The sequence below is a fragment of the Lycium barbarum genome, chromosome 2 (genome assembly GCF_019175385.1).
Source record: "Lycium barbarum isolate Lr01 chromosome 2, ASM1917538v2, whole genome shotgun sequence".
Classification (NCBI taxonomy): Eukaryota; Viridiplantae; Streptophyta; class Magnoliopsida; order Solanales; family Solanaceae; genus Lycium; species Lycium barbarum.
In genome coordinates this window covers 133366282-133390770 of record NC_083338.1, presented here as the reverse complement: position 1 = coordinate 133390770, position 24489 = coordinate 133366282, and the positions used below count along the sequence as shown (strand labels likewise).

Here is a 24489-nt window from a genome sequence, read left to right as displayed (position 1 = left end):
GAAGATATTTTTATCCCTTTTCCCAAAGTAGAGGGATAATTTTGAACTTTTCCCTTTAATTTATTATAGAGACATCTCTCAACAAATGGCACTTAGTCATTGGGCGGATAAAAACGAGCAGACTATGAATCTTATGGATTGGTTTTAGTCTTTTAACTGATTTACAATAATACACTATTCTTAATAATAAATATGATATGTCAAACTTGAAAATGGAGTAAGTAATATTTTACATAAGTTTTTATTTAGTACTCGCATCATTTCAATTTGTTTGTCTCACTTTTCTTTTTTGGCTATTTAAAAAAGAACGTTTTTTTCCTAATTTGACAACTCTTTAACATCCTACATTTTTAACGCCACGAGATTAAAAAACATTTTGATAAATTATACATATCTTTAGTTTAAAATCACAAGATATAATAATCCTCAAATTAGTTAAACACATAAATTGAACGGAGGAGTAGTAAATAGTGAATTGTGTTGGTCAAGATAAAGGGACCAAAATTAACAAATCACAAAATGCGAACATGCATAAATGAGAAGTGGCTATTTGTGTGACTACTTATCCATTATATAAATTAGAATGATGTTAGTGGGGATTTCGTGCTATCCTTGTAAATTAGATCACTTAACCACGTGAATATCGAACATAAATATTAAATCCCATTATGTAATTCAAAGTCAAAAAAAGGCGTTAACAAAATTCTTGCATAAAAAAGAATAAGAAGATTAAGATGTCATAATTAGGGGTGGCAAACGGGCGGGTCGAGTCGGATATGGGTCGGGTTGAAAATGGGTTGACAAAAAACGGATCAATTATCCAACCCGCCCATATTTAACACGGTTAAAAAATGGGTTACCCGACGGATAATATGGATATCCATATTATCTAAAGCTACTTCAAAGATGTTGGCTTCATGTAGCCAATATGAAGAAGATTAATTTACCATTTTGTCCACAAATCCAGTACATAGTTGCTCAACATTTTTTGGAAGAATAGAACTACGAACCTTTCCAATGACACGACCTCAAAGAAAATCTTTTTTGGAAACTATCCACCCAACCCCAACCCCCACCACCCACTCCCCAACAAAATCCCAGCCCCACCCAACGACCACCCTCGAACACACTTCATCTTCACCTACCCACCCCAACTCCACCCATCCCACACCACCGCTCCACCCAACCCTCACCCACCCCCCTCCCAAAGCGTCTATTTCATATATGACTACTTTGCACTTTGAAGACGGCCCCAAAAAGTGGTTATGTTTTTAAATTAGCCATTTTTTAAAAGTGACACAAAAATGGCTATTTTTGTAAATTGACCATTTTTTAAAAGTGACATAAAAATAGTTAGTTTTGCAAATATATATTTCTTGCAAAATGACCGAAAATGCAAATTTGCAAAAATAGCAACTTTTTTTGTCATTTTTTTAAAATGGTTGTGTCACTTTAAAAAAATGGCTACTTTACAAAAGTGACCACTATCTTAGAAATGACACATTGCAAAAATGGTATTTTAATACTTTCACAAAGAAGCTATTTTTAAAAAATGGCTACTTTTGCAAAGTAGTAAGTTTTTAAAGTAACTACTTTCACAAAATGACTATTCATGAAAATTACTACTTTCAAAAAGTGACTATTTTTAAAAATTATCTACTTTCACAAAGTGGCTATTTCCTTAAGTGACTACTTTTGCAAAATGACTATTTTCTTAAGTGATTACTTTTGCAAAATGACTATTTTTGAAAAGTAGCTACTTTTCGCAAGTAATATTGTGAAAAAGCGGTTACTTTTGTAAAGTTGCTATTTTTGAAAGTCACTACTTTCACAAAATGTGTAGTTTTGCAAAGTTTAGAGATAGGGGGTGGTGGTAGGGAGGTGAGAGGTAGGGGTTGGGGTAGGTGGTGATAGGGGTAGGGGTGGGGAGGGAGGTAGTGGGGGTAAGAGGGGGTGGTTAAGTGGTGGGGTAGGGCGAGGGTAGTGAGGGTGTAGGGGTGGTGGGGTGGGGGGTAAGGAGTGGGTGGTTAAGGAACTTGTTTTTCTAGAGAAAACATTTTTCAAAATATTTTGACCAACCAAATATGAGAAAATTAGAAAACATTTCCTCCATACCAAACACACACTATTTGTTGTGATTTTATCCATTTTACCCATTAATTTACTCATATTTTAAGTGAATAATATGGGTTGACTCATATTGGACCCATATTAAATGGGTTGGATCGGGCGGATAACCATATTTTTTACCCATTTACCACTTCTAGTCATAATCATTTTTATAACACAAGGAAGAAAAAGGGAGTAACACTCAAATAGTACCAAATTAATCGATACACGAAGTCTTACAAGGCGAGATTAACATAGAAACAATAACTCAATCCACACATGAGAGAAACACTGGATATAAAATACACGGAGGCAGTCCATATATAGCTGCTAAAAATTAAACAAAATTACTAAATTTAGTGGTGGTGGTGATGGTGGTGGTGTCCTCCCTCAGCTTCCTTTTGCTCTTTCTTAGCATCCTTTTTCTCATGGTGTTCATGGAATGCAAATCCAGCAGCCCCAACTGCAGTTGTTGCTGCTATTCCTTCCTCTATCTTGTGCTTGTATGCATGCTCTGGGTCTTTCTTTGACTTGTGCTTCTCATGCTACAGTATTTTATATATATTTATCATAACAACAAGAAATTGAGTAAGAAATTAACGAAAACTATAGCTCAATCAAGATAAAGAGGTATGTATACGGTGAAAACCGGATATGAGCCAGAACGGTGGTAAGGTAAATCGGTGATAGAAAAGGAGCGAGAACATACCGGATGCTGTCCGGTCTTACCCGGAGAAGGCGTCTGTACCGGAGCTAAACGAGTCTGTCTTCTCAGTTATCGAAACGGCCAAGTCTTCTGATCCGAGCGTCTGTGGCCGTTGCCCCGAATAGCCGTTTGACCGAATAGCCGTTTGACCGGGTGGCCGTTGGACCGAGTGACCGTTGGTCCGCATAACCGTCGCATGCGGACCCCGCACCAGTGGCGTGCTGTCATAGTCAACTACTTACCATGCGTGTGTCAGACGGCGCCGTCAGTCTAATCCCACCAAATCCGTGCAGGGCTGTCATTGTCATGATTATTTTATTAGTCTTCATTTGTGTGAAATCCAGAGGGTGGCACTATAAATAGGGCATGTCCTCCTTCCTTAAAGGGGTTGGTTCCTACATTTCTCCAAGAACACTTGTAATAGAATAGCCCATATATACAATCTTTCCTTCAATTTCTGATCCGGCCACGACCGTTTTGTTCACATTTTTAGCGTATTTAATCCATCAAGCATTCTACGCTGTTCATAAGCACTTGTGTTCGTAAGCAAACCGCCATCACTAGCCATTTCATTAAAGAACTCTTACATATATACTTTCTCTATCTCATATGTATATTAAGATCCAAGCCCATATCCTATACCCGCTTACAAATTCAATTGATTATCCGATTTCGGGGTAAACAGTTTGGCGCCCACCGTGGCGCTAGGATAATAGTGGCTTTCGATCTTGACTTATATCACATTCATCAAAATCGAAAACGCCCCTGCCCGTATCTACGAAAACGGACTAAATGGCCGACGCTGAGCAATCCGGTCATGTCAACAATACCAAAATTGTGGCGGAAAACGCAGGCAGCAGATTACGGAGATTGCCAAACCCCGCTGACCCGAACCCCGTCGATTCAAGGGAGGGACTCGACCGGCAAAATACCGTGGATCAAGAGAATGCCGCCCTGCCGGCTGTTGCACCTTATTTTTACCAAGGCTAAACAAAGCACAACTTATGGAGCTCTGAAATAATTAATTATGTACAGAGTCGCCACCTAGCTTTTAAGGTATACTAGGGTACCTATAAATTATTAATATATGCAGCTTAACATGGTCTACGAAAATAAGTGAGATTCTAGGTAAGGGTTCAAATTATTCCGAAGGGAAGGTGTTAGGCATCCTTCAGAATCCACAAATGTGGTTCCCGGCTGGACCAATTTAACTATACGAGGGATGTGTAAAAAGACTTGATTATTATTTACAAAAATTAATAGAATTTAGACTAAGAATAACTAACATGAATGTTTATGTAGTAAAAGGTGTAAGTATTTACATATGTATAAAAATACATATTACGTGATAATTTACAAATAAATAAAGTGCGCAATTACAGTGACTAAATTTTTTAGCTTTAAATGAATATATTATAAAGGTATTTACTTAACAATGAACGATTTGCTTTTGAATGAAAAAAAAAACAGATTTAAACATATGTGATATAAACAATTATTTAAAAAGGTTATCTACAACTTAAGAGCTTGAGTATGTGAAAAGGTGTAAGGAATGGACATGAAATTATTCTGCACGCAAGGTGTGTTAACTAATTTAACTAGCTAAGTATGTACACCTAATCAATTAATTATGAGAGTACATTTTAAAACCTAAATATTGAGGCAAATCACCCTATTTATTTACTTAAGTGTGCTAAGCCACTAAATTAAAACTCTAGCGAAACATGATAACTATAAGAATATTAACTACACAAATAATAACTGTCTAATATTAATTTATCTAAAACACATAAAAGTTAAATCACCTAAGCAGATCATAAATAAATATCACTAGCCTACACCCTAAAAAGTAAAGTTTCACTATATTTTATGCTTGCATAATTTAAGAATGTAAAATATATATATATATATATATATATATATATATATATATATATATATATATATATATATATATATATATATATATATATATAAACAAAGAATTTAAGAAGCTATTTGAATTTCTTTTGAGTGCCATCTTCCAAAAAATAACTTCAGATACCTGCATGAGACTTAATAAAAAATGTTAGTAAGAAAATAAATAATTATCGGATGAATTAAAAATAATGAATAAACTTAAAATAAAAATCCATCTTTGTACATGGAAGGCCTTGGAAATCAACGGAAATTTCTTCATCGGTCAGATGTTGACATGGAGCTTAACACACCCAAATCATATTGCAAAGAAGAAGCCAACCTTCTTAAAATTAATCAACCCATAATTCCCAGGAAGAAATTTAAGAAGCATGCTAAATTATCAATCTTTCTTTAAACAGAACAGCAAGTAGAACTGAAGATTCCCAACAAGCTAAATGTGAACACAGCTAGAGGGCAAACTTTCTAAATTATATGTCTTAATAATTTTACTCGAAACAAGGGACTGCTCATGTTTAACGTATTGACAGCTTCCAAACAAACAGTAAACAAAGAGATTCAATGAATACAGCAGTCTTCTGATTTATTTTAAAGTCAAGAACAGTTGTCAAATAATAAACTTCACGCGTGGGACAAGACTAAAAATGAAGAAAAATGATTGTTCCTTCCATTTCAAGAAGGACAGATATTCAGCCCAGTGACACCAATTCTAGTCCCAATTGGCATAATGCATCATTTCGAATACAGTATCTAATATACCATGAGATATTCCGACAGAACCATAAACTATACAGGACATACACAGGTTGCGATCCTTTCGACGGGTACGAGCATGACTTCATTTATCAACTTCAAAAACAGATAGGGCATAATAGTGAACATGGACATGAAAAGATATTGAATAGAACAGGGACTGAATTAACTTAATCAAACACATACTAGATCACAATAAAAACTGAACAGGTTCAGGGTTGTACAATATCTACCCAAACAGCTTCAACTAAACAGGTGAAGCGGAGTTATTTAAGAAAATAAATCTCTGTAAAACAAGGTATGTAGGCAGATTTTGACAATATACTCATTGAGCAGAATTTGAATTCACCAACTATAAGCAAATGATTAACATAGAACTTTCTGTGTCTATGGACCAAAAGAGTAGACCATACAAATGCTAACTCCTGCTATCAGAAAGGTCAGGTCTTGATTTTCTTTTACTGCAAACAACCTTAAGCTTATCTGGTCATTTGAACCAATGAAAGATTTCACTTCAAGTCATGAGAATTAGAGTATGATATCCAGAAATATCCTGTACATGACTTATTTCAAGAATTTTTCTTCTATAGACCACCTTTCGGACATAACTGATATCAGGGTCTAAGACAGGTTTGTGTTTCATATAAACATACTAATCAGATAAAAATAGAACTAGGCCTAATACATGGTTGCTAATAGAACTGAGCATAGAACATAAACTATAGACCCAATCAAATCAGTAAGCAACATCGACATGTCATATAACCATTTCGTCGTATCTAACTTAGCAGATTGCGTTCATGTCAGGGTATATTACTTGACCAAATAGAGCAAAAGAGAGACAATGCTGGCCTGTTTTAATCATATAATCAATATACCTAAGATATGCACACCATGGTGTGTATATCAGATGTATATCAAATGTATATCTTCTTCTTATCTTGATAACCCACTGTATATCCTATGTATATTCGACTTTAAATAAGTTCTAAGTCTTGTAAATTTCATCTAATCATCCAAACTACAATAGACACCTTTCAAATTCAATTAGCGATTAATATCCAATCCTAACAGCACCCGAACATCAAGCAAAATAACATGATAACAAAGAAACTACATAATTACTACAAAGAAAACAGAAATAAGCTGGGATTTTAACTAAAATAGCAGCTAACGACTAAAACAATAAGTCTCATAATATTCCATGTAAAACCATTTCAAATGCTCAATAATCAGAATAAATCATGCTTCACAATTCACAGACCAAGGCAAAGTAAAGCTACGAAGCTTATAAAATCGATTAAGCCATGTTGAACTCTAAATAACACAGAAACGCAGAATTAAGAAACCAATTGGAAATACTGAACAACAACAGAACATACGCAGTTTCAAGTCCAAACTTGATTTCAACACAACATTATCAGCTAAAGAAACTAAACAGCAGACGATATTACCTTTTTGTGGTACAGTGAAGTGGGGACGTCAAGTCTCGAATCTACACTCGAACACGAACGAACCTGATTAAAGTAGTTAGAGTTTCAAACCGAAAAGGTAAAAGTAGAGTAATTGTTGGCTGTTTTCGTTGATTAAAACTTGTGTGTTTTGTAGGGAATTTTTGGTTCCAAATCCTTTGTCTCCGTTTTCTTAGCTCTCTTGCTCAACAAAAATCCCCCCCTTTTCAATATGTTTTCTTGATGATTTTTCTATGTTTATTGGCCTCTTTTTCGTTTTGTCCAGCCATCCCCCTAAAGATGGTTCCATTCGAGTTATATTTATAGGGTTTGATTTGTATTGACGAAAAAGAGAGGAGCGAGGGGAGCGTGTGTGGGGGTGAGGAAGCGCGGAAAGGGAGCGGCGGAGAAAGGGAAAAGGAGGGAAAGGAGGGGACGAGAATGAGGGATGAGCGGCGGAGAAAAGGGAAAAGGAGAGAAAGGAGGAAAGAGGAAAAGAAGAGAGGGAGAGATGAGGAGGCGGAAAGGGAAAAGGAGAAAAGAGAAAGAGCAATTAGGTTAGATGTTGAGATGTAGTCAAAATAAAAAAAATGTGGAGCCCATTAAAGAAAAAGGGAAAAAGAAATCAGATTGTTGGGAGATGTGTGGCGTGGAAAGAGGAATACAAATGCAAAGTTTTCTTTCTTTCTTTTTTTTTTCTTTTTTTTTCTTTTGGGGTAGAAAGCTATTATCAAGAATTTACCGCTTGTAAAATAATATTTTGATGAAATAAAAATTATAATACGTTGTTTTAAAATACGAGCTTCAAAATGAGTCCAACATTGATATACTTCCGAGCAATTGCTTATGAGGTGAAAATTGTTGATTCTTCCTCATCTATTTAATTATTTTTGGGTTTCTAATTTAGTAACTAGTACAATATATACTATGTGAAGACAATATAATTAATATGTAGAAAATAAGTATTTAACAAAGTGTTGTCTTGTAATTAATTTTAACGATTCTAAACCCGAAAAAAAAATGGAACGATGACGAATATTTAAAAATTTGTGATAAAGTAATGCTCGTGATGTTGAAAATAAAAGTAGTGAAAATAATAGTAGTGAAAATAAAGTATTTAGCTCGTCAATAAATTTAGATGCCCGAGTGAATAAAATTAAATAAGGGAGGGACAAAATTGGGTGTCAACACCGGCCACCGATCCTCTAAATACTCACAATTCCGCTACATTGTCTTGGACCCAGAGCCGAGGAAACCCGGATGCGCCAAATGACGGTGTGAGCTTACGTTTAATTTTTGAAATGCTGCAGGAACAAAGAGCGGCGATTGCCGAGCAAGCAATAGCGATTGCCCGGTTACAGAGCGGGAAAGGTGAACCGGGGCCGGAAAAGGCAAAGGGTACTGCTGAGATCGGAAGAAATGAGACACGAATGGTTGAGAGCGACGGTTCCGGAGCCGGATCCTCTACCGAGGTTCTAAAGATGGTCGAAACTTTGGCAAAACGGGTAGATTCGACCGAAAAGAGGGTCGAGACATACAATTCTCGGGTAGACCAAATACCGGGGGCCCCACCTTTGTTGAAGGGGCCGAATTCGAAAAGGTACATTCAGAGACCTTTTCCGCCAAGTGCGGCCCCGAAACTGATCCCGAAGAGATTCAAAATGCCCGATGTACAGAAGTATGACGGCACAACGGACCCGCGTGAGCATGTGACCTCATATACCTTTGCCATAAAAGGCAATGACATGGAGGAAGATGAGATCGAGTCGGTGTTGCTGAAAAAATTTGGCGAAACTCTGTCGAAGGGGGCGCTGACGTGGTATGACCACCTACCCGAGCATTCGATCACTTCCTTTGAAATGCTCGCCGATGCCTTCGTAAAGGCACATGCCGGTGCCATAAAGGTGCAGGCCCATAAGGCCGATATCTTCCGAATAACTCAAAGGGACGACCAGCTACTGCGGGAGTTCGTTAACCGGTTTCAGAGGGAACGAATGGAACTCCCTCCGGTACCTGAAGAATGGGCCGCGCAAGCTTTCACAAAGGGGCTCAACATGCTAAGTTCAGCTGCTTCGGCCAAATTGAAGGAAAAATTGTTGGAATACGAGGCCGTCACATGGGCCGACGTCCACAATCGGTACGAGTCAAAGATTCGGGTGGAGGACGATCAGCTCGAATTCTCTCCGGTAAAGTTAAAAGTGAATGGAAGCTTCGAGAAACCGAGGAAGGGTTATGAAGGGAAATCCGAATCATCTAAAGAAAGGTTTCGGCCATACTCACACTCAGAGAGATCAAATTTCAGGTCGGAGAAGCCAAGGGAAGGCCCGAGCCACTTCTCAGGTCGAGGTAGCAAGCAGGTCGAGCGCCCATCAAACAGCCGGGGGCTCTCGTTCAGGAGCGTTGCTGGAAGTTCTGGCAGCAATAAGGTTCCACCAAAGATCTCGGAGTACAACTTCAACGTCAGTACCTCGGATCTTGTCTCGGCCATCGGTCGCGTCCCGGATGTGCGATGGCCGAAACCACTAAGGACAGATCCGGGACAACGGGATCCGAATATGGTGTGTGAATATCACGGAACCCACGGTCACAGAACTGAGGATTGACGCCAGTTGAGAGAGGAGGTAGCCCGGTTATTGAAAAACGGCAACCTCAGAGATCTATTGAGCGAGCGAGCCAAAAACCATTACAAGGAAAGGGAAGCTCAACGGAGGGTCGAACCGGTTGAACATCAGCATACAATCAACATGATAGTAGGGGGTATTGATATCCCTCGGGGTCCGGTAATGAAGCGGACAAAGATTTCCATTGTTCAGGAAAAACGCACCCGGGATCATTTACCCGGGGGTTCTATCTCCTTCGACGACGAGGACGCAGAGGGCGTCATTCAACCGCACAATGATGCGTTGGTAATTTCTATACTTATCTTTAAAACTAAGGTTAAACGTATCTTGATTGACCCAGGTAGCTCAGCCAACATCATCCGGTGGAGAGTGGTCGAACAGCTGGGGCTGCTTGATCAGATCGTACCAGCAACCCGGGTACTCAGCGGGTTCAACATGGCAAGTGAAACCACAAAAGGGGAGATCTCATTGCCCGTGAACGTTGAAGGCTCCATTCAACAAACTTTGTTCTACGTGATCGAAGGGGACATGAAGTACAATGCATTATTGGACAGACCTTGGATACATAGCATGAGGGCAGTGCCTTCAACGCTGCATCAGTTGCTGAAATTCCCCACCCTAGAGGGGGTGAAAACCATCCGCGGTGAGCAACCCGCAGCAAAGGAAATGTTCGCTGTGGAGGAATCAACGCCCCGGTCCAGGGAGCCGGCTCACGAAGAAAGGGGTGTAACCGGAGGGGAAGCCCCCCAATAGCAATCAAAGAATACCGGGTCAGATCCGGTATATGAAGAGGATGACTTCGGGGTACCCAGATCTTTTGTCATGCCGGATGACTCGGACGCGACCAAATCGACCGTGGAGGAACTGGAGCAGATCATCCTGTTCGAGTTCTTACCAGACAAGAAGGTATACCTGGGCACGGGGCTCACCCCGGAGCCCAGGCGCAAATTAATTGAGTTTCTTCAAGCTAACGCCGATTTCTTTGCATGGTCGCATATAGATATGACAGGTATATCACCAGAAATAGCATCACATAAACTCAGCTTGGACGGGAAGTTTCCCCCGGTGAAGCAAAAAAGGAGGCCCATGGCGGAGCCAAAACACGTCTTCGTCAAAGACGAGGTAACAAAGCTTTTAAATATAGGTTCCATCCGGGAGGTAAAATATCCGGATTGGCTCGCTAACGTGGTGGTGGTGCCCAAAAAAGGTAATAAATTTCGAATGTGTGTCGATTATAAAGATTTAAACAAGGCATGCCCGAAGGACTCATTTCTGTTACCTCACATCGATATAATGATCGATGCGACGGCCAGACATGAAATGTTAAGTTTTCTCGACGCTTACTCCGGGTATAACCAGATCCGGATGCACCCGGAGGATCAAGAGAAAACGTCCTTCATTACCCGATATGGGACTTACTGCTATAATGTCATGCCTTTCGGATTAAAAAATGCCGGTGCTACTTACCAACGCCTAGTTAATGAAATGTTCGAAGAACAAATAGGGAAAACGATGGAAGTTTATGTTGACGATATGGTTGTCAAGTCCCTAGAAACAGAGGACCATTTAAAGCATTTGCAGGAAACCTTCGATGTGCTCCGCAGATATGGCATGAAGCTCAACCCGGAGAAGTGTGCCTTCGGGGTAAGGTCCGGTAAATTTCTGGGTTTCATGGTGTCAAACCGGGGAATTGAAATCAATCCGGACAAGATCAAAGCCATCGAGGACATCGAAGTTGTGAACAACATAAAAGGGGTGCAAAGGCTCACCGGAAGAATAACGGCGTTAAGTCGCTTCATATCAAGGTCCTCCGACAAAAGTCACCGTTTCTTCTCCTTGCTCAGGAAGAAGAACGACTTCGTTTGGACACTGGAGTGTCAAGAAGCTCTACGGGAGTTGAAAAGGTACTTGACCAGCCCTCCGTTGCTGCACACGCCGAAGTCGACGAGCCGCTTTTTTCTCTACCTAGCTGTCTCCAAAGTAGCGGTGAGTGGCGTTTTGGTCCGGGAAGAATCAGGTACGCAATTCCCTGTCTATTATGTGAGTAAAACTTTGGGGGATGCGGAAACCCGGTACCCTCATCTGGAAAAACTGGAATTAGCATTGGTAAGCGCTTCCAGAAAACTCAAACCTTATTTTCAATGCCACCCTATATGTGTAGTGACCACTTACCCTTTGAAAAACGTCATGCACAAACCGGAGCTGTCCGGTAGGTTAACAAAATGGGCTGTAGAAATCAGCGGTTACGACATCGAATATAAACCACGAACGGCCATCAAATCCCAAATCTTGGCCGATTTCGTGGCAGACGTTGCCCCAGCTACGGTTCCCGAGGTCGAAAAAGAACTTTTGCTGACCTCGGGAAAAAGCACGGGCATCTGGACCCTGCACACGGACAGAGCCTCGAACATTAAAGGTTCCGGGCTGGGAATCGTCCTTAGAAGTCCAACCGAGGATGTCATTCGACAGTCCATTAGAACTGCTAAATTGACTAACAATGAAGCCGAGTATGAGGCTATGATTGCAGGTTTGGAGTTGGCTCGAAGTATGGGAGCCGAAGTCATCGAAGCTCAATGCGACTCGCTCCTGGTCGCAAACCAGGTGAACGGCGTTTTCGAGGTCAAGGAAGAGCGGATGCAGAGGTACCTCGAGAAGACCCAAGTGGTACTTCACCGATTCAGAGAATGGACCGTGCAGCACATACCGAGGGAACAAAGCAGCGAGGCCGATGCCTTGGCAAATTTAGGATCCTCGGTCTACGGGGAAGAAATCAACCCCGGGACAACGGTGCACCTGTCAAACACGGCCATAGAAAACGGACACACCGAGATAAACACAATGGGCCTAACTTGGGATTGGCGCAACAGGTACATTGACTACTTGTGTGATGGTAAGCTCCCAAACGACCCAAAGGAATCACGGTCATTAAGGACAAAGGCAGCCCGATTTTGCTTAGTAGACGGTCAATTGTATCGACGATCTTTTCTCGGCCCCCTGGCTAAATGTTTGGGCCCCGGCGAAACGGAATATGTTATGAGAGAGGTGCACGAAGGAACCTGTGGCAACCACTCCGGTGCCGAAGCTCTGGTCCGAAAAATCATCCGGGCCGATTATTATTGGAACCGGATGGACGAGGACTCTAAGAATTTCGTCCGAAAGTGTGACGGATGCCAGAAACACGCCCCGATGATTCACCTGCCCGAGGAGCTACTGCACTCGGTGGTCTCGCCCTGGCCTTTCATGAAGTGGGGAATGGACATTGTGGGCCCGTTACCACGGGCACCGGGTAGGGCCCATTTTATTTTGTTTATGACTGACTATTTCTCTAAGTGGGTTGAAGCGCAGGCCTTTGAAAAAATCAGGGAAAAGGAAATCATCAACTTCATATGGGATCACATCATCTGCCGATTCGGCATCCCTGCCGAGATAACTTGTGATAATGGCCCTTAGTTCGTAGGCAGCAAGGTCAACGGTTTCCTCGAAGGCTTGAAGATCAAGAAAATCGTATCAACCCCGTATCACCCATGTGCGAACGGGCAGCCAGAGTCCACGAACAAAACAATAATTCAAAATCTGAGGAAGAGACTTGAAGCACCATTGGAGGGACGTGTTGTCGGAAGTGCTGTGGGCTTACAGAACCACATCCAAATCGAGCACCGGGGAAACTCCATTCTCGTTGGTTTACGGGGCCGAAGCCCTTATCCCCGTAGAGGTCGGTGAACCGACCCTCCATTTCAGGTATACCACCGGGGAGTCGAACGAGGAAGCCATGGCCGTGAAGCTCGATCTCACAGATGAACTACGCGAAAGCGCGTCTGTCCGCATAGCGGCCCAAAAACAGAGAATGGAAAGATACTACAACCGAAGAGAGAACTTTCGACATTTCCAAGTTGGGGACTTGGTGCTTCGAAAAGTTACCTTACACACCAAGAACCCCAACGAAGGAAAGCTAGGTCCGAACTGGGAGGGCCCGTACAAGGTAACCAGTATAACGGGCAAAGATCGTACCAATTGGAATCAATGGACGGGCAGCGTCTGCGCAACAACTGGAATGTGGCCCATCTAAAGAGATACTACTGCTAAGGTATGGCCCGTACTCTCTCATTGACTTTTCTCTTTTGCAGGGGGTCGAGAATGGGAGAAAAATAGAATTTAGGTCTGAAAACACGTGTTGCACTCTTTTCCTTGGTGCGGTTTTGTCCCAAAAAGGGTTTTCCGACAAGGTTTTTAATGAGGCAACAAGTACAACGTGTTACTGAACAAATAAGAAGAACATAACAACACTCACCCGACCTAAAAAGCTCAGATCAGTGCTGGGGGAATACTATGCCCATACCGAAGATGACACCGATCAAAGTAGACAGGGAGACTCAACATTTGCTACGGCAAAACAAAGGCCCGGCCACCGGCCTTAGCCTTCAATGTAAGGACCAAACTATCATAATGAATCGTGTCCCATCCGATATTTGCTACGGCAATACAAAGGCCCGGCCACCGGCCATAGCCTTCAATGTAAGAACCAAACGATCATAACGAATCGTGTCCTACCCGATATTTGTTACGGCGAAACAAAGGACCGGTCACCGGCCATAGCTTTCGATGTAAGGACCTAACGATCGTAGTGAATCGTGTCCCATTTTTACACTTGCTACGGCAAAAGAAGAAAGAGTCAAAACTCTCATATGAACAAACGTTTTGCAAAATCAAAATTGTCAAAATTTACTAAAGTTAGCAGCTTTTACTAAGGCCGAAACTCGGCAAAGGCAACTGGCCAAAATTTGACAAACTCCCCAAAGGGGGGCTGCCACATCAAAAACTTTGTTAGCCAAGGCTGAAAAGACACAGGTTCTAAAATACAGCCGAAGAAAAATATCGGCTCTAATAAGACGCTCCTCAAATATTCGGAGACGACGGAACTATCGAAACATCGGACAAGACCCAAACGGGACCGATGAATCAATGACTACGAGTCACCTCGTCCCAAAATGGACCAGCAATAAACAGCAAAAATAAGGACAAACAATCAAAACGAGGAAGCAGAAAGATGCATTTTTCATTTATACAACGAATGATTCTTTACATCAAATGAAGAACAAAGAGCTATGAAAACAAAAATACCAAAGTACTGGCCCTATGCTACCCGACACGACTAGAAGAGGATGAATGCTCGGACTCGGTCCGCTCGGAGTCGTCTGACTCGGACCCGAGGGCAAGGTTATCCTCCTTCTCCACTCCTTTGGCTTCAAGTATGAGGGCCGAAAGATCCTCCAGGCCGTGCTCAGCTTGCTCGAGAGTAAGACGCCGAGACTTCCATTTCTCATATTCAGCGACAATAGCGGTATGAGCCTCGGCCGCCTCCACACTTTTCCAAGTGAGCTCGGTTCCTCTCAAGATCATCCCTCGTAAGATTGGCCACATCCAGCTCGGCCTTAAGGTTATTATTAGCGTTAATCGCCTCCTCAAGTTCAGTTCTAAGGCCCTCGCATATCCGAGCCCGCTCCTCGGCTTTCTCTTCGAGTACCCTGCTGCGCTCGTTGAACAAAGCAGCCTCGGACTCAAGCTGCCGGTTCCTCTCGGTCAAGCCCGTAGCATCAGCCTTCACCGAGTCAAGTTCTCCCCGAAGTTGGGAAACCGTGGTCTCGAGTTCATCTAACCGCAAAGAAAATTGGGTTTTATCCCGGAAAAGGCCGATCTTCTCGGCCTCGAGGCTCCGATTGTAATCAGTCATGGCGGCCAGATCACTCTTCAATCGACGGTTTTCGTCCTTAACCGCATCAAGCTCGGGGCGAAGGTTGGCCAGCACGACCGCCCGGTTTAATTCTTCTTCCTTCTCCCGAAGAAGGTGTTGGTATTTCTCTGTCTCTCGGCCCTGAGCATCGAGTTGGCCCCGAAGATCGTCTATCTCATGTCGGGCACGAATGAAGGCCTCATTGACCAGCACCACACTCTGCATATGAAACAAACCAAAAGACTTAGGCAAGAAAACGATGACATTCTCAAAATGAAATGTATAAGGGGGGCTAAGAATCTTACCCGGTTGCCCGTGTGCATACCCTTGTTAATAAGGCATTCCCAAGTAACCCCGGTCATTTTGCGTCTGTCCGAATCTGATACAAGGGGACGCAAATAGCTCGCTACGCCCACCGGACGTGATAGGAAGCTGCAGTTCTCAGGGACGGTGACTACTGCTGATCGGGTTCTCCTTGGCTCCACGCTCGGGGCTGGGAAAATATTCAGCAAGCTATCCCTGGCACCGGAATCGGAGGCCCGATAGGCCGTCCTCGTGGCTCGAGGGATAAGAAGGTGACCGAATCTCGCTGCTTCACAGGACGCGGGGGGAGTTCTCGAGAACATATCATCAAAGTCATCCACCCGCGTAGCCGGGGTAGGTGAACTTGGAGCAGCCTCGATAAATTCGGCAAAGGCTGAGGGCTCCACAGTTGTAGCGGGCTCGTGCTCGGGAGACGGATGCGCGCCTGTGGGGGCTTCGCTCTCCGGTACTGGTTCGGTCCTTTTTTCGATTTTAACAGCAATCGCTTCCCCGGACCTCTTTCTTTGAAGGGGAGCATCTTCTGAAGAAGTTTCACCTGAAATGTCGACAAAGTCAATCGACCGAAGAGGAGCTGGTGAAAGTATTTCTTCCGCACCTGGATGTGGAGCAGGAACCAAGAGGCCTTCGCCAATGGAAGGAAGGGGCGGAACGGAGATCGCCTCTTCCGGTATTGAAGCCACGGTGGGAACGGAGCCGACTCTTCGAACAATGATGTAGAGCTCTGCCTCTTCCCTCGAGGGGCGGGCAACGCTCCTTGCTTTCTTTCCTTTCGGCGTCTGCCCCTTTTCGGAGGGCCGCTTCCTTTTTGCGGCCTCGGAGAGGACGCGGGAAGAGCCTGCTGTGTCAAATTCGGGCGCCGATGCTGATGAGGCGGTCCCCGATTCCGACCTGGGGGCTACCGAGCCCTTAGGCAAACCTGAAAAGACAAGATGTTAGCAGAAACCAGAGGGCGAAACGAGTAAAAGAAGAATACGGTAGGATAAGAATAGAGGGTTACAGTGATTTTGGGCAATCCATCGGCCACGGGACAAGTGGGCCCATGTCCAGTCTTCATAGGGATGCTGGGCGAGAAGCACTGTGACCCAGTCGTTCAAATCCCAGATGACCGGAGGAACGTACCCATTGGCTAGCAAAAGTAAAGAATTTCAAGGAATAATCAAAATTTGACAAAGCAATACCGAAGCAATTATTCGGGGCTTGGAACTTACGCTTGTTATTCCATTTCTCCGGGAAAGGCATATGCTCGGCTGGAATTATGTCCTCGGTCTTCACCCGGACGAATCGCTCCAACCATCCCCGGTCTCTGTCTTCGTCCATTTTTGCAAAGAAAGGATTCCGGCTGCGCTTGGCCAGTTTCATTACGCCACCCCGGAGCAGCCTCGGGGAGTATAGGCGTATCAGGCGAGCTAGTGTGAACTCCTTCTCGGCATTGTTGGCCAATGACCGGAGACACGCTACGACCCTCCAAACATTTGGGCCAATCTGGGCCAGCGTAACGCCGTAGATGCGGCACATGTCGAGAATGACCGGATCCACCGGAGGGTTTAGTCTGAGAGTGAAGGGGTATGTGTAAACGTACAAAAACCCTTCACGGTGGTCGGTAACGGATTCATCAGGTCCGGGAGCGAAGACCCGAACAGGACGAGTGTCCCACCCGCAATCGGCCCGGACTATGTCAAGCTTCTCCTCGGTGATGGATGAGGGATACCGCCTCACGTCGTATCCCCTGTCTGAAACGGAGGAAGGCTTTTTGACCTCAAGGTCTTTGTTGAAATTAAATTTGGCCGGTATGATATCCGATGCCGTGGGCTCGAATTTAACCGGGGACGCAGGCTCGGCTCCCGAGGACGATACCAATGGGGCATCATGGGAAGTTGATTCGGACATCCTGAAAATGTGAAAGAAAGAAGGCCGAAGAGAGGAATTTAAGAAGAACGAAGGAACTGACGGTTCGATAAAAGGCAAAATTGAAACAGCAACGCTCGAACAAAGGATACTCGACAGCAGCGGTGACGAGGTTGACTCCTGTGCACACGATATGAAGCAACAGATCAATAGGGAGACCAGATTTGAAGTTGGTTGTGTGTTGAGCAAGAAGAAAGAAGAACACAGAATTGAAGTAGGGTTAAAGAGGAGGCAAAAACGTGAAAATGGCAAAGTAAAGGGGTAGAAGGCCGTATATAGGCGTGTTAGGGGAGGAACGGCTCCCGAGGACGGCCAATCAGATGGCGCCACGTGCCACATCATTAATTTGAAGCGACTCGAAACGACGTGAAAAAGGCGGTTGACAGAAGCGGACCACCAGGGTTGAGACACGTGGCAGGTAAAGGGAATGCGTTACGCGCTCGTTCCCGCTAAAATATGAAGGTGAGGTCGGAATGACAGAGCCACCGATTTAGGAACTTATCCACTCCTTGTTACTCCGATAGATCGGGGATCCGGGGAGTGTGGGGGCTATCTACATACGGTGAAAACCGCATATGAGCCAGAACGGTGGTAAGGTAAATCGGTGATAGAAAAAGAGCGAGAACATACCGGATGCTGTCCGGTCCTACCCAGAGAAGGCGTCTGTACCGGAGCTAAACAAGTCTGTCTTCTCAGTTATCGAAACAGCCAAGTCTTCTGATCCGAGCGTCTGTGGCCGTTGCCCCGAATAGCCGTTTGACCGAATAGCCGTTTGACCGGGTGGCCGTTGGACCGAGTGACCGTTGGTCCGCATAACCGTCGCATGCGGACCCCGCACCAGTGGCGTGCTGTCATAGTCAACTACCTACCATGCGTGTGTCAGACGGCGCCGTCAGTCTAATCCCACCAAATCCGTGCAGGGCTGTCATTGTCATGATTATTTTATTAGTCTTCATTTGTGTGAAATCCAGAGGGTGGCACTATAAATAGGGCATGTCCTCCTTCCTTAAAGGGGTTGGTTCCTACATTTCTCCAAGAACACTTGTAATAGAATAGCCCATATATACAATCTTTCCTTCAATCTTTGATCCGGCCACTACCGTTTTGTTCACATTTTTAGCGTATTTATTCCATCAAGCATTCTACGCTGTTCATAAGCACTTGTGTTCGTAAGCAAACCGCCATCACTAGCCATTTCATTAAAGAACTCTTACATATATACTTTCTCTATCTCATATATATATTAAGATCCAAGCCCATATCCTATACCCGCTTACAAATTCAATTGATTATCCGATTTCGGGGTAAACAAGGTACACTTCTTAATTTATGGAGCATAGTGCACTGTCATATAAGGTATTGTACGTTTTTGCTAATGTACACGTATAGAGAACAAAAATGAAGAAACTAGGAAAAAATTTGCTCCTTGTAAAGACTAAAGTGAAAAGTTATACTCCCTTTATCTCAATCTATTTGACATTTTTCCTTTTAGTGTCTCAAAAAGAATGTTACATATTCATTAGAAATATTAATTTTAAAATTCTCATTTTATAATTTAATAAAATTATTTATAATCACACAAATGTCTAAATCTTATTTTAGATTACAAGTTCAAAGAGTTTTTTTTTTTTTTTTTTAAGGTGGATCAAACGGGCCCACATAAATTAGGACGGAATGAGTATACTTTAAGAATGTCATAGGCCTATGCCACTAGTTAAGATAAGAGCAAATACTTGCGTTAGATAGAATACTTCTTTGAACCTTAATTAGGTCAACTAATTAACGCTAGGCCAACTAATTAACTCCATAATACTATATATACTTACTAGTACTTACCGTCCCATTTTAGATTTATAACTGAGCACGGAATTTAAGAAATCAAAAAAGACTGGTGACACGTAAATAAAATGTATATATGCAAAGTATCACATACCAACGTGGAAATATATGTTAGAGCTCATAATTGAGAAAATTTTACATACCAAGGCGAAAGCACCAGCAGCAACAGCACCAAATTCACCGACTTTCTTGAGATGACTGTGATGCTTGATTTCTTTTTTATAATCAACTGGACCACCCTCTTCCTCCTCCTTCTTGTGGTGGAACAGATGGTGATGGTGTTTCTCTTCTTCCATGGTGATTATTGTCTAAATGTGATGACTTTATGAAAAATGTCAATAGACAAGTGGTTGATGCTTTGATATTGTGATTTGTGAACGTTTTTCTAGTCCACTATTTATAGCTGATTAATTGAATAATCGTATGGACAAGTTCCAAAAAAAATTAGCTGGCGGGAGTAAGGAGAATATGTTGTGAAAGGGATTTATAAATTAGTCCATGGATTATGTGGCACCTTCAATTCAATTCTTATGATATCTTTTATTTATCATCTTCTTAGAGAAAATTAAGTTTGATTTCTTCTGGAAGTATTAATACACTACTAAAAAAACAGTTAATTTCGACCAAAATTTTTCGACCTCACTTTTTGGTCGAAAAAAAATCGACCACATGAGGTCGAAATTTTCAAATTTTTTTTTTTTTTTTTTTTTTTGGGGATTTCGCTCTCAAGTTGTCGATATTTACACGGGAAATAAAATTTCAACCGCATGAGGTCGAAACTTATTTTTGTACAAATAATAAATGAGAATTTTTTTAAAAAAAAAATAAATTATATAAATAAAACAATTAATTAAAAAAAAAAGAATCATATTTCGACCGCATGCGGTCGAAATAATTAAGTCAAATCTGACTTAAATATTTCGACCGCACGCGGTCGAAATAATAAAATTGTAAAATTTAAACTTCAACCGTGCAATTCTTATTCCCAACAACCACAACCTAATTATATTAAAACTACTCCCACCCCCACGGTACCCCTACCCAGTCGCCGACACTCCACCCCACCACACCCCTACCCCTCCCTGCCGCTGACGCCCCATCTCCACCACTTCCTGTCCTCCATCGCCGTCGTTGCTGTCCACCGTCACTGCCTGTAAGTTTATTTTTTTGTTTTTATTTAGTTACTTTCTCTTTTCCCCAGAATATCCATGTGGGTTTCTTGTTTTGTCCCTCATTGCTTCTGTTTGATGCCTACATAACCAGGATTTTGGTTTTTGTATGTGGGTTTAGCAGCTTTTCCTGTTCTTGTGTTCCTGAAAGGCCAAACGAGGTTGATGTATTTATTACTTGAGGACTAGTATTTGTGGCTATGGTGCTCGTTGTCACTTCAATCATTCTCGTAACCGTAGTAATTTGGTAATTTTGTGTTGTAGTTGTGTAATTCTAGGGTTCATTTTTAGGGGTTTTTTTTTTTTTTTTTTTAATGTGGCTGATCACTTGATTTACTTTGTTACTGTACAATTTCAAGGTATTTATTTATGTTTAACGTGCCTGATCACTTGATTTACTTTGTTATTGTCCAATTCATTTCTAGGTATTTTTGTTTCCAATTCATTTCTAGGTATTTTTGTTTAATGTGCCTGATCACTTGATTTACTTTGTTACTGTCCAATTCAGGTTGATCTTAGTAAATATCGCGGCTTTTTATCTATCTTCATTCTTGATTTTTAGTATTTTTAGACGTTAGTGATGCCTGTTGTTAATCCTTCAAAATTGTAGTTTGAAAGAAGAAAGATCTTACTTTGTTATACATTTTGCACTTCGAATCTTCCGCTAAGTCAGCACGAAAGATTTGAAATTTCAAATTATAATTCCCATTAAATTGCGTAATTCTAAGGTTCGTTTCAGGGTATATTATGTTTGATATGCCTGATCAGTTGATTTACTTTATTTTAGCGTCCAATTCAAGTTGATCTTCGTAAATAATGGTTTTTTTTTCCTAACTTAAATTTCTAATTTTCAGTCTGTTTAGACATTAGTGATGTCTATTGTTAGTCCTTGAGCATTGTAGTCTGAAGGAAGAAAGATATTTCCTTTTAGACATTAGTGATAGCTATTGTTAATCCTTGAAATAATAGTTCGAAAGAAGAACGATCTTTCTTTTAGACATTAGTGATATCTATCTTCATTTATGATTTTTAGTCTTTCTAGACATTAGTGATACCTATTTTTAATCTTTGAAAATTGTAGCCTGAAAGAAGAAAGATTTTCTCTTTTTGTACATTTTGTACTTCTAATTTTTAGTGAAGACAGCGTGAAAGATTTGAAATTTCATTTATGTAAATTGATGACAGGCTGTGGGAGCATCAAGAGCTACTGGAGGAGAATACCCTGAGAGAGTCGGTCAATCTGTTTGCCAGGTAGTTTTATTAAATGTGATAGCAATTAGTTTGGCATTTGGTGTTCATTTAATGATCAACTTCGAGAGAGAAGATGTGTTTTCTGGATTTGACTCTCTTTAGTACAATAACTTTGTTTACTTTTTTGCTGATCCTGTATTAATTGAGCTGCCACTTTTGTTCTAGGGAAGAATCTAAGTTGCTAGATATGCTCTGTCATAATATTCATCATTATTTTTTTACTTTAGAATATGCTTGCTTTTTGCCTATTCTGCCTATCAGTGCTTTATCTAACCTATTCCGGTTGATGGAGGTAAAAAGATATAAATAGAGTACTTTTTATTAGCTTTGCGGTCACTATAACTCATAGTGAGATCTGGAAGTGAAATGGAGGGAGTATTGCTCTCGTATGTGTTTGGATGTGAAGGATTCTGCATATGGAAATAATAGGGTATAAGCATCAGCTTATCAATGTCCTTTTAAGCCAAGTGATGCCTCAATCAGACTTAAATTTTTTTTGACAATGGTGACTTGTATATTGAGAAAAGGCACTAGCTTAGTGCCAAAACCATAGATTCAGAGAAAATAGGACAGCAGATCCAACTATGAAATCCTAACAGTTACAAAGCACCTATCAGATCTATTAAGGATAACCCATCAACTGAAGCTTAATCATTTGTGCATATCTAGAGTCTTGTCTTAGTAGTTAGTACTGCTTTCATTATGCCTTGGCTTTTATTCTGCTCTTAAAGATATCTCTATGTTAATTTTGTGATGGATTTTGCATGTGAAGGATTCTATATATGGAAATATAGGGTATAAAAGATTGGCTTCACTGATATATCTTTCAAGCCTTTTGTTGATTCAATCAGATAAATAGTTGTAAATATTCCACTGATAACTCATCATTTGCGCTTATCTAAAATCTCTTGTATTGGTATTGCTACCAAGATGCATTGGTTTCTATTGTGTTCTTAAGAGTTGCCTTGATTTTGCAAGGTACTTCCATATTTTGATGTAAACTTTTATATATATGTTAGGTTGGAGGAGGTGGAATTGTAAGGGATCCCTTGGTCCATCAAGAGGTAAGCTTTTTCATTTGTTTACTTTTGATGCTTTATGACCTACTCAAAAACTTATTATCAAGACTTTTTTTTTGGATTTATTTCTTATTAAAAAAACTGGTTATTAAGACTTTTGCTTTAATGCTAATGAAAAATGAGGCTTTTATTTGTGGCTTTTAGTGTCAACTATCAAATTACTTTACATGAAGTGTAGCAACATCTTCAAGTTCATCTTTCAAAAGAAAAATAACATAGAGTACTTGGGCTGTTCCTGATTTTTTAGATGTTAAAAGAGAATATCCTAATAATGTTGAGAAAACAGTACTGTGAAGTACACTAACAAAAATTGTCAATTCCTACCATGATAAGTGTGGCAGAATATGAAATACAAAGCCACAGGACCAAAAATAAGCTCCAAGTTCTAGAAGAACATACAATACCATTCAGGTCACAAGCAAAAATTTCTGAAAAGATACACAAACAGCTTCCAATATTTTATATCTGGCCAAATGAATCAGTAGCTAGTAAAAGGAGAACCCATATTTCATTTTAACATAGTAATATCTCCCATATTTCATTTTTTACTTGGGCCATTGCTTTGGATATGAAATTAGTTGTTAATCTTAATTTATTTGTAGACGCTCGAGAGGGGTCAGGAAATACCTGAAGATGAAGTCTTCAAGATTGCTCACACGAGGAAGGCGAAGAACGCTGATGTCTCTAACCCCAACGTTGACTTTTTTGATTCATATACTTTTGGATTGTAATATTGCTATGTTTTCTTGGATATGTATATTTTTTTTCATGATAGTTTTAATTCGAATTAGATGTACTTTTGAAGGTGAATTTGATTGTAGGAAGTAGTTTATGGATGTTTTAACTTTACGATGTTTAAGTGTTTGAATGTAGAAAGTAGTTTATGGTTGTTTAACTTTACGATGTTCAAGTGTTTGAATGTACTTTTTAAGGATATTTAGAAGTACTTTAAATAGAAACTTGAGGTTGAATTTGATTTTAGAATGTGAAGTTTATGATTGTAGAAGTACTTTGATGAATTGGACGTGTTGATGAATTGCATTGTTGATTTGGTTGATGAGTGTGATTGGCAGGTGTGGGCTGCTGTAAAAGCAGCTGAATATTGGAAAAAAAAATCCAGATTTTTGACCTCATGAGGTCGAAAATTCACCCAGATATTGATAATTTTCGACCTCATAAGGTCGAAATTGTACTCAGAAATTAAAATTTTGACCGCACGAGGTCGAAAATCTGGGCAACATTTTGAATTTCGACCTCATGAGGTCGAAATCTGGCAACAATATTGCTAAATTTCGACCTCATGCGGTCGAAATTCTGAAAATATGTTTTTATTATTTTCAGAATATTTGTATAAAAATAATGCGGTCGAAATGTTTTATTAATATTTAAATAAAAATAAATTTTTCGACCTCACGTGGTTGAAAAATTTATTTTTGTAATTTAGGTAGAAAAATTATTTCGACCGCGTGAGGTCGAAAAAAATTTCACCCTACCTGTTAGCGACCATGCCTTGTGGTCGAAATTTTGGTCGAAAATTGGCCTTTTTCGACCGCGTGTGGTCGAAAATTTTGGTCGAATTTCACTGTTTTTTTAGTAGTGATAGCTAGTGTGAATGTTAGAATTTCAATATTATTATT

General features: G+C 41.0%; 1 protein-coding gene and 1 long non-coding RNA gene across 2 annotated transcripts; one reads left to right on the top strand and one right to left on the bottom strand.

Annotated features, from left to right (window-relative positions):
• Positions 1-2307: 2307 nt before the first annotated feature.
• LOC132627340 (abscisic stress-ripening protein 2-like) lies at positions 2308-19794 on the bottom strand. Its single transcript, XM_060342632.1, has 2 exons — positions 19497-19794; positions 2308-2654 (listed from the first exon to the last, which is right to left on the bottom strand). Exons 1-2 carry the CDS (start codon positions 19647-19649, stop codon positions 2466-2468), a joined length of 342 nt encoding a protein of 113 aa, XP_060198615.1. The 5' UTR covers positions 19650-19794; the 3' UTR covers positions 2308-2465.
• A 1825-nt stretch (positions 19795-21619) lies between these two features.
• LOC132622512 (uncharacterized) lies at positions 21620-23768 on the top strand. Its single transcript, XR_009575924.1, has 3 exons — positions 21620-21773; positions 22793-22837; positions 23455-23768. It is a non-coding gene; the product is annotated as an uncharacterized LOC132622512 (long non-coding RNA).
• Positions 23769-24489: the final 721 nt, after the last annotated feature.

Excerpts from the sequence above, each read along its gene's own strand:
- LOC132627340 (XM_060342632.1), bottom strand. The coding sequence starts at position 19,649 with ATGGAAGAAGAGAAACACCATCACCATCTGTTCCACCACAAGAAGGAG. Across the intron at positions 2,655-19,496 it reads CTGCTGGTGCTTTCGCCTTG|CATGAGAAGCACAAGTCAAA; the intron begins GTATGTAAAATT and ends AAAATACTGTAG.